At 40.2% G+C, this 13,461-nt stretch overlaps 1 protein-coding gene across 2 annotated transcripts in view; it reads left to right on the forward strand.

Annotated features, from left to right (window-relative positions):
* mboat2b (membrane bound O-acyltransferase domain containing 2b) overlaps positions 1 to 13,461 on the forward strand; it is a 115,627-nt gene that overhangs the window by 86,733 nt on the left and 15,433 nt on the right. For both annotated transcript variants that reach the window (XM_080192118.1, XM_080192119.1), the window contains 4 exons: positions 7,262 to 7,445; positions 9,496 to 9,688; positions 12,749 to 12,852; positions 13,316 to 13,380. In XM_080192118.1, the coding sequence (XP_080048244.1) occupies positions 7,262 to 7,445; positions 9,496 to 9,688; positions 12,749 to 12,852; positions 13,316 to 13,380 (546 nt within the window). The remainder of the gene's footprint in view (positions 1 to 7,261; positions 7,446 to 9,495; positions 9,689 to 12,748; positions 12,853 to 13,315; positions 13,381 to 13,461) is intronic.

Genomic DNA, 13,461 nt, shown 5'->3' on the forward strand with positions numbered 1-13,461 from the left:
CTGCTGCACCTGCAAGCTGGGTTTTTGCGACTCATGCACAAGGACCCCGAGGTCCCTCTGCACTGTTGCATGCTGCAGTTTTTCGCCATGTAAGTAATAGTCCTTCCTACCATTATTCCTACCAAAGTGGACAACTTCACACTTGCTAACATTAAATTCCATTTGCCAGTTCCTGGCCCATTCGCCCAGCCTATCTAGATCCTTCTGCAGACTCTCCACACCCTCCGCACAATTTGCCGTTCCACCAATCTTGGTGTCATCAGCAAATTTCGACACCATACGCTCGGTTCCCTCCTCCAGATCATCTATATAAATGGTAGGTAGCTGAGGCCCCAGCACCGATCCCTGGGGCACTCCACTAGTCACCAACCGCCAATCTGAATAGCACCCGTTGACCCCCACTCTCTGCCTCCTATTTGACAGCCAATCCTCTATCCACGCTAACACCCTACCCCCAACTCCATGCCCCCTAACCTTCTGTAATAACCTTGCGAGGGCACGCTAACGTGAAGTATAAATGATCTCTAGTATGGACCACATGGGCAGACGCGCTGGCAGAGCTCAGGTGTCCCAATCTTTTTTAAAAAGCTAGGTTGCTGGCTGTGATTGAGCCTGTCCACCAGCATGACATTGTGGGACCTTTCAATTTTTTTTGATTACATCTTGAGAGCAAGGCAGAAAAAGCCATCATATTGGACAGCGGCTTCAACTCCAATTTTCCTGCCTGCTGCCACACTGCAAAAAAAGGAAAATTCCATTCATTGTTACAGTCCTCAACATTCTGTTAGTTTTTGTTGGTCTCCTCCATCTCCCTCTCTCTCTCTCTCTCTCTCTCTCTCTCTCTCTCTCTCTCTCTCTCTCCCCTCTCCCCTCTCCCTCTCCCTCACACACTATTCATACAGGCAGCCAAGCTTAGGGATTTGTGGTTTTCTATCTTTACTCAGATAGAAGAATAGTATTTGAAATAGTACCTACGCTGCTGCTGAATGCTTTTAAAGATCAGGTAACAGGACAAAATATCGGGCGTCTGTGGTGTTTACCTGACCAGGCATGCCAAGCATTCACCATACTCCGATAGTATCAATTGGATTGGGCTGGTTACATAGCCAGAATGACTGGTACTACTTGCCAATGCAAATCTTCTATGGAGACCTTGAACCTGGGGTGCGTTCTCATGGCAGTTAAAGAAAACCCTGCAAGAACACATTGTTAGGAGTTTTGATATTGATTTACCTGGGGAGAAGCTTTTTTACTCTTGAGTGCCTCAGTACATAAACTGGCCTGTATTGCTGTTCAATAATCACTTTGTTTTCTTTTGTCAGCAACCACCACTTAATCATGAGCAAATCCTTCCTAAAATTCAATTAGCAACTACTGATTAAAATGAAAACAATAGTTAAGTTGTTGTATTCTCCTATCCTAAAACCACCCCCACCGCCCAGCCCTCTCAAATTTATTCTTAGAATGAGTGATGCCAGCACGGCCATACTTACTTTACATCCCTATTTGCCTTGAAATGGTGTTGGCTGCAGTCCTTTTGCTAATGATGTCAGCAAGATACAGAATTTCAGTCTTCTGACCTAGCAATAATTTAGGAAATGGTAAAACTGTCTGCCTTGATTATGGAGGGTGTAGGATTGGGAGTTGCTTTGAAATAAGTTTGTAGTCATTTTCACCAATTTATTAGAGTTCTTTGAAGGACTCTCGTGCTGTGGAAATGCTGTACCTTAATTTTCAGGGAGGCATTTGATAAGTTCCATAGCAAAGGTTATTGTGGAAAATTGTGATATGGGGGTAACATATTGGCATGGATTGGCTAGCTAATAGGAAACAGTAGGCTTACATGGGTTTTTTCTGGCAGGCAGGATGTAACCAGATGTAATCATTAGCAAAAGGACTGCAGCCAACATCATTTCAAGGCAAATAGGGATGTAAAGTGTGGCCTTGCTGGCACAGGGATCCATGCTGGGACCGCAACCTGATTTTTAAATTTGCTAATGACAAAGGTAAGTAGTTGTGAAATGGACCTAAGGAAGTTATAAAGGGACATGGATTAAGTGAGTGGGCAAAGATCTGGATTATATGTGGGTAAATGTGAAATTGTCCATTTCAACAGGAAGAATAAAAACAACAACATATTTAAATAGAGAAGCAGAGCTCTTGAGATTCAGATGGATCTGGGTTTCCTAGTGCATGAAGTATAAAAGGCCAGGTAGGTACAGCAAAAAAAATTAGAAAAGCTATTAAAATGTTTTAAGGCACTGGAGTAAAAGGAAAATTCAAGAACTGAGTAAAATCAAGATTAAAATGAAATTGGGATAAAATAAAACTAAACTGGATGTAAAGGATAATTGCAGTTGCTGAAGGGGTGTTCTTGAGATACAAATTAGCATAGCTGTAGGAAAACAAGTGTTTGCTTAAGTGACTAGGGGAAAACAATAGTACATAATATTGAATATAAGTTTCAGCTATATGCTAAAAGCTGACTGTGCTATTATTAAGATAGCATAACATCAAAGGAAAAGAACAGTATAACTGTAGGAGGATATCAGAGTACAGCAAAGGAGAGGTAGCTCCCATCCTAGCTGCAACCAGCCAGTGAAAGCAGACACTCCCAGTTGTTGCTGAAACTCTGCTATTTAAAAAAAAACTACACTGAATTGAAGACAGTCTTCCCAAACCTGGAAAATATCTTGTGGGTGGTAACTATATGCTGGGTTTGGCTCAGAGTTATATAATATTGTATCTTGTTTGGGAAGGTAGCATTTGAGTTCAGGAAGCATAGATAAGGGTCATTGGTGGAGGGGGGGACTGGTAGTGTTAAAATGGCGGCGCGGGCTTGTTGGGCCTGTTTCCCGGGCTGTTTTTTGTCCTTTGTTCTTTGAAACATAGGTAAGCTGGGGATGTGCGTTAGTGTGTGTGATAGTGTATTATAGTCTTATTGTGGATTTTCTTTTAGTAAGTATTCTTTAATAATTGATTACACACGGCTTGACTGTTTCTCATTAGCTTGTAAATCTTTTCTCACGTTAGGAGTGTCTGCTTTCTCCAGCTGGGTGTGACTATGACTGAAGCTGCTTCTCCCCTGCTGTACTCCGATATCCTCTTATAGTTATACTGTCTTTTCCTTTTGTTATGGTATATTTATACCTCAGAGCAGGTTTTTGGTATATAGCTGAAAATTATATTCACCTTTTATGTACTATTGTTTTTCCCTAGTCACTTAGGTGAACACTTGTTTTCCTACATCTATGCTAATTTGATCTCAAAATAACCCCTTAAGCCAATTGCAATTATCCTTTATATCCAGTTTCTTTACTTTATCCCAAGTTCATATTAACACATTCTGTTAGCGCTCCTAATTATTTGCTGTACCTACTTCATGCAGTAGGAAACCCAGATCCATCTAAATCTTAAGAGCTCTGCATCTCTCTCATTTCTCACATATATTACAGATATTCACCAGTAACAACCTGTGTTCCAGGTTGCCCTTCTGGGTTTTGGAATACCATTGCATTTAACATCAACACATACATTAATAGACACATCTACCTGCCTGCATCATCATTGCAGTATGTATTGATTTCAGAAATCAATGTTTAGCTGTTCAGTCTTCAAACTATTTCAAGAATGGGCATTCTGTCCATGTCTGCACCAATTTATCCATTTTTAGCATTGAGAGAGTTTGAAAATTCAATATTGGCATCTGCTCCAAAGTTTGGTTACAGATTCCTTGGAATTAAATTGTGTCAAGCTAGAAGATCGTGAATTTTTCATGAAGGGAGTAGCAGCTGGCTCTGTCTCAGCTCCTGTTTCTTGTTCTGCTGATTTTTCTTTGAATTTTAGTAGGCAGCATATTTGAAAAGTTCTGTTTTCACTGATGTTGCTTTATTAGTAGATAACATAAACAATTGAATAGCAGCTGACAGCACTCTAATAGTTCAGGATTGCAGTTTCCAAAATGGATGGGGTGGTGGTACTAGGGAAAGAAGCAGAACAAGAAATGAGAGGGAAATAAGATGCAATAGACAAACTCATGAAATGGAGAATTATCAAAGGATGTGATTCTTAAGAGTAGGAAAGGTGACAAATCAATCAGAATTGTGCCTGAGTTTTGATTTTGAGAAAGCAGTACTTGAGGGCCTGGGGAAGAATGATGACTAGTTTGTCTAACTAGTCGTTTACAGAGCAGGAGGAGGTCCATCAAGCCTGCACTGGCAACAATGACCCCCAGACCTTTATCCCCATATATTTACCCTCCTAAGCCCCCAGGCATCCAAGGAGCAATTTAGCATGGCCAATCAACCTCTCCCATGTACCTTTGAAGTGTCGGCGGCAACTGGAGCACCTAGAGGATACTCTCACAGACACAGGGATAATGTGTAAACTCCATCCGATGCCGGAATCGAGCCTGGGTCCCTGATGCTGTGTGGCAGCAATGCTAACCACTGTGCTACCGTGCTGTGCGAATATCAATGTAGGGAATCAGTAAAATGTGTTGGAGAAAGGAAAGATAGACTATGAAGCTAAACTAGCACTAAATATATAAAAGGACAGTAAAAGTTTTTACAAATATATATAAAGGGGAGGAGGCTGGCTAGAGTGAACGTTGGACCCTTAAAGGATGAGAGGGGGCATTTAGCAGTGGGAGATGAGGAAATGGCTGAGGCTTTAAATAATTTTTTTGCCTCAGTCTTCACGGAGGAGGACATGAATGGTTTGCTGGATCTTAAAGATAGAAGAATGGTAGGAGTTGAGGGCCAGAATGCGACTACTGTCACTAGAGAGGTAGTGCTTGATAGACTAATGGGACTGAAGGTGGACAAGTCCCCAGGACTGGATGGAATGCATCCCAGGGTTCTGAAAGAAATGACAGAGGTGATAGTCGATGCCTTAGTAATTATTTACCAAAATTCGCTGGATTCCGGGGAAGTGCCAGAAGATTGGAAAACGGCTAACGTTACACCACTGTTTAATAAAGGTAGCAGACAAAAGGCAGGGAATTATAGGCCGGTTGGTTTAACGTCTGTAGTTGGAAAAATGCTTGAATCCGTCATCAAAGAAATAGCGAGGCACCTAGAAAAGAATGGTTTGATAGAGCAGACGCAGCACGGATTTGTTAAGGGGAAGTTGCGTTTGACAAATTTATTGGATTTCTATGAGGATGTGACGAGTGCGGTAGACAGAGGGGAACCGGTGGATGTGGTGTGTTTAGATTTCCAAAAGGCGTTTGATAAGGTGCCTCATAAAAGGTTGCTACAGAAGGTTAGGGTGCATGGAGTTGGGGGTAAGGTGTTAGTGTGGATAGAGGATTGGCTGTCTAATAGGAAGCAGAGAGTTGGTATCAATGGGTGCTATTCTGATTGGCGGTTGGTAAGTAGTGGAGTGCCGCAGGGATCGTTGCTGGGGCCTCAGCTGTTTACCATTTTATATAGACGATCTGGAGGAGGGGGCTGAGTGTAGGGTGATGAAATTTGCTGATGACATGAAGATGAGTGGAAAAGCAAATTGCTTGGAGGGTGTGGAAAGCCTGCAGAGGGATCTGGATAGGCTAAGCAAGTGGGCGAGGACCTGGCAGATAGAGTATAATGTTGGCAAGTGTGAGGTTATCCACTTTGGCAGAAATAATAGGAGGGATTATTATTTAAACAGCAAAGCTGCAGCATGCTGCAGTGCAGAGGGACCTGGGGGTCCTTGTGCACGAGTCGCAAAAACCCAGTCTGCAGGTGCAGCAGGTGATCAAGAAGGCTAATGGAATGTTGGCCTTTATAGCGAGGGGGATAGAATATAAAAGCAGGGAGGCCTTGTTGCAACTACACAAGACACTGGTGAGGCCGCAGCTGGAGTACTGTGTGCAGTTTTGGTCGCTGCACTTGAGGAAGGATATATTGGCCTTGGAGGGAGTGCAGAGGAGGTTCACTAGGCTGATACCGGAGATGAGGGGGTTGGACTATGAAGAGAGACTAAATAGACAGGGTCTGTACTTGGAGTTTAGAAGGCTGAGGGGGGATCTTACAGAGACGTATAAGATAATGAAAGGGATGGATAGGATAGAGGTAGAGAGATTCTTCCTGCTTAGAAAGGATAGCAGAACTAGAGGGCACAGCCTCAAGATTAGTTGGGGGGTTGAGGGGGGGGGCAGCTTAGATCGGAGTTGAAGAGGAACTTCTTCACTCAAAGGGTGGTGAATCTCTGGAATTCTCTGCCCATTGAAGTGGTGGAGGCTACCTCGCTAAGTATATTTAAGTCACGGGTAGATAAGTTTTTGATAGACAAGGGAATTAAGGGTTATGGAGAGAGAGCAGGAAAGTGGAACTGATCCACTTCAGATCAGCCATGGTCTTGTTGAATGGTGGGACAGGCTCGAAGGGCTAGATGGCCTACTCCTGCTCCTATTTCTTATGTTCTTATGGATTCTGCCCCCGCCATCCCCCAAGACAAAATACACAGCTTTAAAAGTAGCCCTTGGGTTTTCATGTGAGCTGACAAATAATGGTTACAGAGGGAAGAGAAGTGATCACTATTGGAAGTCTTGAGATTTAGTACTTTAAAATTTTACTTTCATTAATGTAAGTAGAATTAATTTGTTTGGAGTAGTATGACTAGAAATTCAATAAATTGTACAAAATAGATTTGGGATAGGATTGACAATGTTAGGCCTCTCATAATTATGGTGAATGTTAATATTTGTAGTATGGGCTGTCCATTTTTTCTTTTCTTCCCGTACCCCAGTTTTCCATAGCCAGAGATACCAAGGAACAGCAAAATGCTGTTCCGCAGCAAAAATCTGCTGGAAGATGATTATAATCACCCCTTTTTATACCTTCAACTCTTTTAAAAATAGAAAAAATACTTTCTATTGTCTTAATCACCTTAGTTTGTCAGCACTGACACCATTTGATTGTTTTGAAAACCCAAATGCAAAGTTTCAGACTGAAGTGTATACGAACTAATAGCTATACCTCAATGATATTGCAGAAGTCAAAGGAAGTTGGGGTTGAAATTCGGCATGAAAATTTTTGGAAGGGAAAATCGTTATACATTTTCACTAATTCTCAGCAGCAAGTTACTTTGCATCGTTTTACTTGGCATGCTTCTTTCCACCCACTTGTTTTTATTTTAATTTTTTTTGTGATCCACAGTTTCAGAAAATATTAGGTCTCTCTACTCAGGTTGTTAAAAGTATTGTGTTGGGATAATTAGGGGTGTGCTCACTGTAATTATGTGCTTTTTTTTCCCTTCCCTGTGATTTGAATTCCAGAACCATGCCAAGTCTATTGGAATATTTAAGCTACAACTGTAATTTCATGGGTATCTTAGCAGGACCATTATATACATACAAAGACTATATGGCTTTTATTGAAGGCAGAACATTACACATGAAATGTGCCGAAGTAAATGGAAAAGGAAATGGACAATGTGGAAAAAGTGAACCTTCACCTGTGGTAAGTTTTACATGGTACTCTTGTTTCATGTTAGAATTTCATTCTTTTAAGCAACAAACTGGTAAATCTAGTTGACATCTTTAGAAGGTTATTACACATGACATGATTTAATTTACTTTGTGTTATTATTCATTTATCCTACTACATTTAAGTATCCTTTAAACATAGTAGTGTGGCTTATCTTGCTCAAGGGAAACCACATGCTTAAGAAGAATGCAAACATGTTAGAAAACTGACATTGTTGCAGTTTGTAAAGTTTTAAGATTCCTTTCATTACCTCAATTGGATTTACCCCACAGTTTTTCTTTGGTAACACTATCGCACCCCCTCCCCCATTGTCAGAAATTTGGGACAAATTCTTCAGCCCTCCATTGGGGGCTTGATGAGTTCCACTTGAAGGTTTTACTGCAAATGACTTGATTCAAAACTTGGAATGCAAGGCATTTCAAGGTGAGGCTATTTGAACAACCCCCTTTTTTCCCAATCACTGAGAATTAAGAAGGTTATTAGACAACTGACAAAACCATGCTTGAACCAAAAATGGTAGGAAAATGGAGGCTACCTTTTAATGGGGAAAATATATTTTTGTGTAATTTGTCATTGTTGTATTTTAGATCTCATGAAGCTTAGTGCTGCTATGTGAAGTAGTTTTATTGTATGTTGTCAAGTCAACAAGATACAAGTTGTTCTCCCTTGGCATGAAGAGCAGGAAAATAGTATACTATTTCAATGGAGAGAAATTGTAGAATTCTGCAGTATAGAGGGATTAGAGTGTCTTGATCCCATGAATCATAAAGTTAGTATCCAGGTACAGTAAATGGAATATTGATTTATTTAAAGGGCAATGGAATATAAAAGTAGGAAAGTTTTATTACAACTCTAGAGGACTTTGCTGCGACCACATCTGGAGTACTCTGTACAGTTTGGTCTCCTTATTGAAATAAGGATCAAACTGCATTTACAAGCAGTTCAGAGAAGGTTCACTTGACTCATTCCCGGGATGTTGGATTTTTCTTATGAAGAAAGGTTGGGTCTGTATCCGTTGGAGTTGTGAACAAAGAGGTGATTTTATTGAAATGTATGAGATCTGAGGGGACTTGATAGTGAGTGGAGTTATAGCCTCCCTTTTGTAGGGTAAGTAGGGAACACAGTTTAAGAATAAGAGATTTCCCTTAAGATGGAAATAAGATATTTTTCTGAGGGTCTTTAGTGTGTGGAATTATTGTTCCCAGAATGCACTGGAAACTGGATTATTGAATTAATCAATTTATTCAAGGCTGAATTGGCTATATTTTTGATAAATGAGGGAGACTAGGATGTTTTTAGGAGGAGGGGGGAGGAATTGAATGGTGGGGTTGAGACCACAGTTGGGTCATTCATGATCTTATTGAATGGTGGAGCAGCCTTGAAGGCCTATACATGCTCCTAAGTCTTACATTCCTTTAAGTTGTTTCCAGGGTTTTAGGCACTGAGTTTCCAGTCCACTGGACAATGGCAGTTGAGAAAAAGAGAGTGCCACAATTAGAAAAGAATGATAAAATTATTTTGAGCCAAAAGCAGGAATATAGATAAGATGGAGTTGTAGAGTAATATAGTTCTAAAAATTTTTTTTTTGGTTGGGTGTGTGTAAGAGTTTTACAGCAAGGAAGACAGCAGATAGAACACGCATAAAAATCTTGAGCAACTTGAAGATAAATTCTAGCAAGTATCCTTTCTGTCTTGAAATGAAAAGCAAATGCTATTATCTTTAATTTCCAACATAAACGTTTTTTATAAGTAAAGTGTTTTAAAAGTATTTCCAGTCTGAGAAGCAATTAGTTGGTTGAAATAATAATGATCATTCAATCACTTGTATCAAAAGTTTGAATTAAGCAATGCAAGTAAAACAGCAAAGTGGAATTTTAGTGCTTGAAAAGAGCTGAAATATTAAATATTTTTAATTAGTCATAAACACTGACTACACAATGAGCAACAGAAATATACTTTTTGAAACCGAGTATATTTAACATTTTTGTTTTATAATTTTAACTTCCTCTGTGCTTTCTTTCAGAAACCTGTACTGTTCAAGCTCCTTGTTTGTGGAATTTCTTTGTCATTTCACCTGACGGTCACAAAGGTGTTCCCAGTGGAATACAATATCGATGAAACCTTTGTGAATACCATGTCCTTAACTAGTAGAGTGTTCTACCTGTATTTTTCGTTGTTGGCTGCCAGGCCAAAATACTATTTTGTTTGGAATCTTGGTGAGCACTTCAAATGCTTTTAACTGGCGTGAGCCAAATGTTTGAAATATTTGGGACTGCATTTTTTTTCTATACATAATGCTGAAAAATGTGTTTTAATGGAATAAATCTCCAGGCCTAGAACAGTGATATGGTGACCTCAAGTGGTTAAAACTATGAACAGATGAATAGATCCTTTTTTTTTTGAAAAAAATCAAGTTCTGATATCATGTAAAACCTAAATTGGCCAGTTGAAACTTAGTCATGATGTGGAGTTGAGAACTTTTCTTTTGAAGTCTGATTCCTAGTTTTTTTGTTGAATCATGGGGAAGGCCAATCTCTGCCTAGGGTGAGAAAAGCTCAATTAGTCTGTAAAAATCAAAAGCAATTTTGAAATTCTGCCCAAAAAGTGTGTTTTTTTTAACATGGGAGCTTAATTGGGTATATTTTTAATGCTGCTCCTATAGAACAAATTTACATATTGGCTCAATGTACATGTCAATATTAACAATAATGACATAACTTCAAGTTTATCAACAAATCTACTTGCATTGAATGTTGTGCATCACATTGCTGTGTGTATGTATGCGCGTTCCATTTCCTTCACCACCTCCCCATCCCACTTCGCTCAATTCCCCGCATCCCATACTTATTCCTTTGACTATATAAACTAATCATTGATCACCTGCCAGGTAATCCAGCTGGTTGTGTTCAAAAATCACAGTTTAAAAAAAATGACAGTCTTGAGGGAAATAAAGTGACTCCAGTGATAACAGATGGGCATGGGAACAAAAAAAAAATTGTTGGGGAATGCTCTGAATTGGGTTGGTAAGAATGAAAGCAAATGAGTGCAGTCTGAATGACAGACATTGGAGGAGGCCCATGTGATCAATTGTGGAAAAAGGTTGCAGGGAGGAAGGATAGTATGTATGATCAGTGTCACTCCTGACTTTGATTAGTGCACTATAGCTTTGTGATGTGCAGAAACCTGATATGCGTGGTTTTGCAAAGGGATAACACCTTGGAGAGGAACGGGATCTTGACATTGGGATGGTAGCTTGCTGGTGGATTTTAAAGGATGGGTCAGCCCTTGAGGACCAGGAACCATTTATAATGAGCAAGGGAAGTTGGATGGTTAGCAGTTTTAGTAGGAATTGGATTAAGAGATAAGCATGTGGGTCTTGTAGGTAAAAAAACTCAAGTATTTAATTTTGTATTATATTTTATGTACCTCTAGCCAATGTGTTCTAGGCATGGGGCCACATAATATAGGATGAATGCCCACCCACCACCCTCCCGCTATGTGCCAAAATTCGCATCCACCACCATATTCAAATAAGTAATCAAAAGTCAATCAGGTTAGTTATCAAGCCAGTTGACTCTGGTACACTCCATGACCAAAATTGTTTGGAATGGGCAGTAGGGCAGTAACTTCTTTTTTCAGTCAATTCTTTGATGGTAGGGCAGGAAGAGTGTTTTCGGGGTTTCCACTCTGAGGGAACCTGCCTGCCTTCCTTGTGTGTCCACAGTCTTCAACCCAACTCCCACATTCATCCCCCTAACATACCCAAATCTTCCCGAGATTGGGGTTTTACCTGCTCTGGGGATTCATGGGCCACCTGCTGCCTTCCTTCTCCTGCAGTTCTCGTAGCTGCCACTAATGCACATTTGGTGCTGCTGAGTTTAATGGAGCGACTGGCCGATCAGATTTTCTGGCAAATCCAGAGGGTGGGACTTGTCCCCCAGTGAGAACTGGAAGTCCCACTTGCCTCTTGTTTAGCCTCTATTTGATTTGGTCTTGAGGGGCACTAGGACACAAACTAGAGGAAAATGCTGGATATGGGGAAAGACTGGAATCTCTAGGACATTTAGCATGTTGGGTGGGCTTGTCTGGTGGTGCCTGGTTTTGTCTTTATTTGACTTTTTAGATAGATTTTTTAACATGGACACAAATATGCATTCTGTAATGGTGGAGAGTTGTGTGGCAACCCAATGAAAGCGGTAGTAGTCAAATACAAAACCTAGCTTTTTCTTTCATGGATGTGGATGTCGTTGGTCATGCTTTATTGCCCATCCTTAATTGCCCTTGAGAAGGTGGTGGTGAGCCACCTTCTTGAACTACTGCAGTCCATGTGGTGTAGGATTACCGTAATGCTGTTAGAAATTGAGTTCCGGGATTTTGACGTTGCGACTACAAAGAAAGGGTGATTAGAGTTTCAGGTTAGGATAGTGAGTGGTTTGGAGGGGACTAATAAGTGGTGGCGTCTGCTGCCCTTTACTTTTGAGCGATAGAAGCCTCTGGTTTGAAAGGTGTTGATGCAGCCTTGATGAGCTGCTGTAGTGCATTTTGAAGATGGTGTACACTATTGCAATTGTGATAGAGAAAATGATGGATGGGATACCAATCAAGCAGGATGCTGTGTTCGGGATGGTGTTGAGCTTTGTGTGTTGGAGCTGTGAAGTGACAAGTGAAGAGTATTACATCACACTCCTCATTTGTACCTTTATAGATGGTGGATAGGCTTTGGTGAATCAGGTGGGTTTCTCACTGCAGGATTTCTTGCCTCTGACCTGTTTTGTAGCCAAAGTATTTTTATTCTGGTATACTCAATTTCCGACCAGTGGCAGCCCCAAACCTTTGATAGTGGGGAATACAGACCAAGGTTATAATGAGGTCAAGGTGTTGGAGAACTTGAACTGAGTTTTGGTGAGCAGGTTATTGCTGAGTATATGCCAGTTATTGGGGTTGTCAATGACACTTTCCATCACTTTGAGAGCAGACTGGTAGTAATTGGCTGGGCTGGATTTGTCCTGTTTTTTGTGGACCTGACAAAGCTGTGGTCTGAATTTTGCTGTTTGTCTGGAAGTTAGCAGTTGGGACAAACCAAAATGTCTGCTTTAGCTCTAATGCAGCAAAAAGCATTTCTAACACCATCTGTACAACTGAATTGGAGAATTATATCTTGCAGTAATATTTGTATGTGTGTGTGTATAATGAAGAAAAATTTTTGAATGTATTCATAGAATAGTACTTGAAAAATAAGTGATTGTCATTGTAGTATTCAATTTTATTTTGAACAGCTGATGCTATCAACAATGCTGCAGGATTTGGCTTCAATGGTTATGATGAGAAAGGCAGTGCTCGTTGGGACTTGATTTCCAATTTAAATATTGTTAACATTGAGGTGAGAATTCTTTTTAGTTGCCTTTTTTTAACAAGGGCAATTGCTAATTTGTAGCCCCACACCTAGTATTTTTTCTCTAATTCTCTGAGCCTTGCTGTGCCTGTAACTTAAAGACTAGATATCTTAGTCCTAGCCCTTTCAATTCCGCTGAGATATATAAATCAAAGGATAGGAACAAGATCTGAAACTGGAAAATTTATGAGTAACATAAATTAAATGTACAATCCCTTTGTGGCTTGCACTTCTTCCTGTGACAGGAAGGTGCATTTTCTCTTGAGACATACCAGGCTGATGCTCCGTTATTGAAATTAACCTAGATTTTGAAAGAATAAAATTTCCCCAGCAAGATTCAGAAATGTAATTTTTTTTCCTGAAAAAAAACTTACCGCATTCACCCCTTCCTTTTGTATATTTGTTCTATGCATATTAAAGTAGTCCACATCATTTCTATTTTTTTTTACAGTTTGCAACAAGCTTTAAAATGTTTATTGACAACTGGAACATACAGACTGCACTCTGGTTTAAAAGGTAATGGTATGGCATATACCCTTTGGGTATGATTTTGATGTATCACTGGATGTTTTGTATACCACTAACAGGATGCAGATT

The sequence above is a fragment of the Carcharhinus amblyrhynchos genome, chromosome 7 (assembly GCF_965287045.1).
Source record: "Carcharhinus amblyrhynchos chromosome 7, sCarAmb.v2.hapA, whole genome shotgun sequence".
Taxonomy (NCBI): domain Eukaryota; kingdom Metazoa; phylum Chordata; class Chondrichthyes; order Carcharhiniformes; family Carcharhinidae; genus Carcharhinus; species Carcharhinus amblyrhynchos.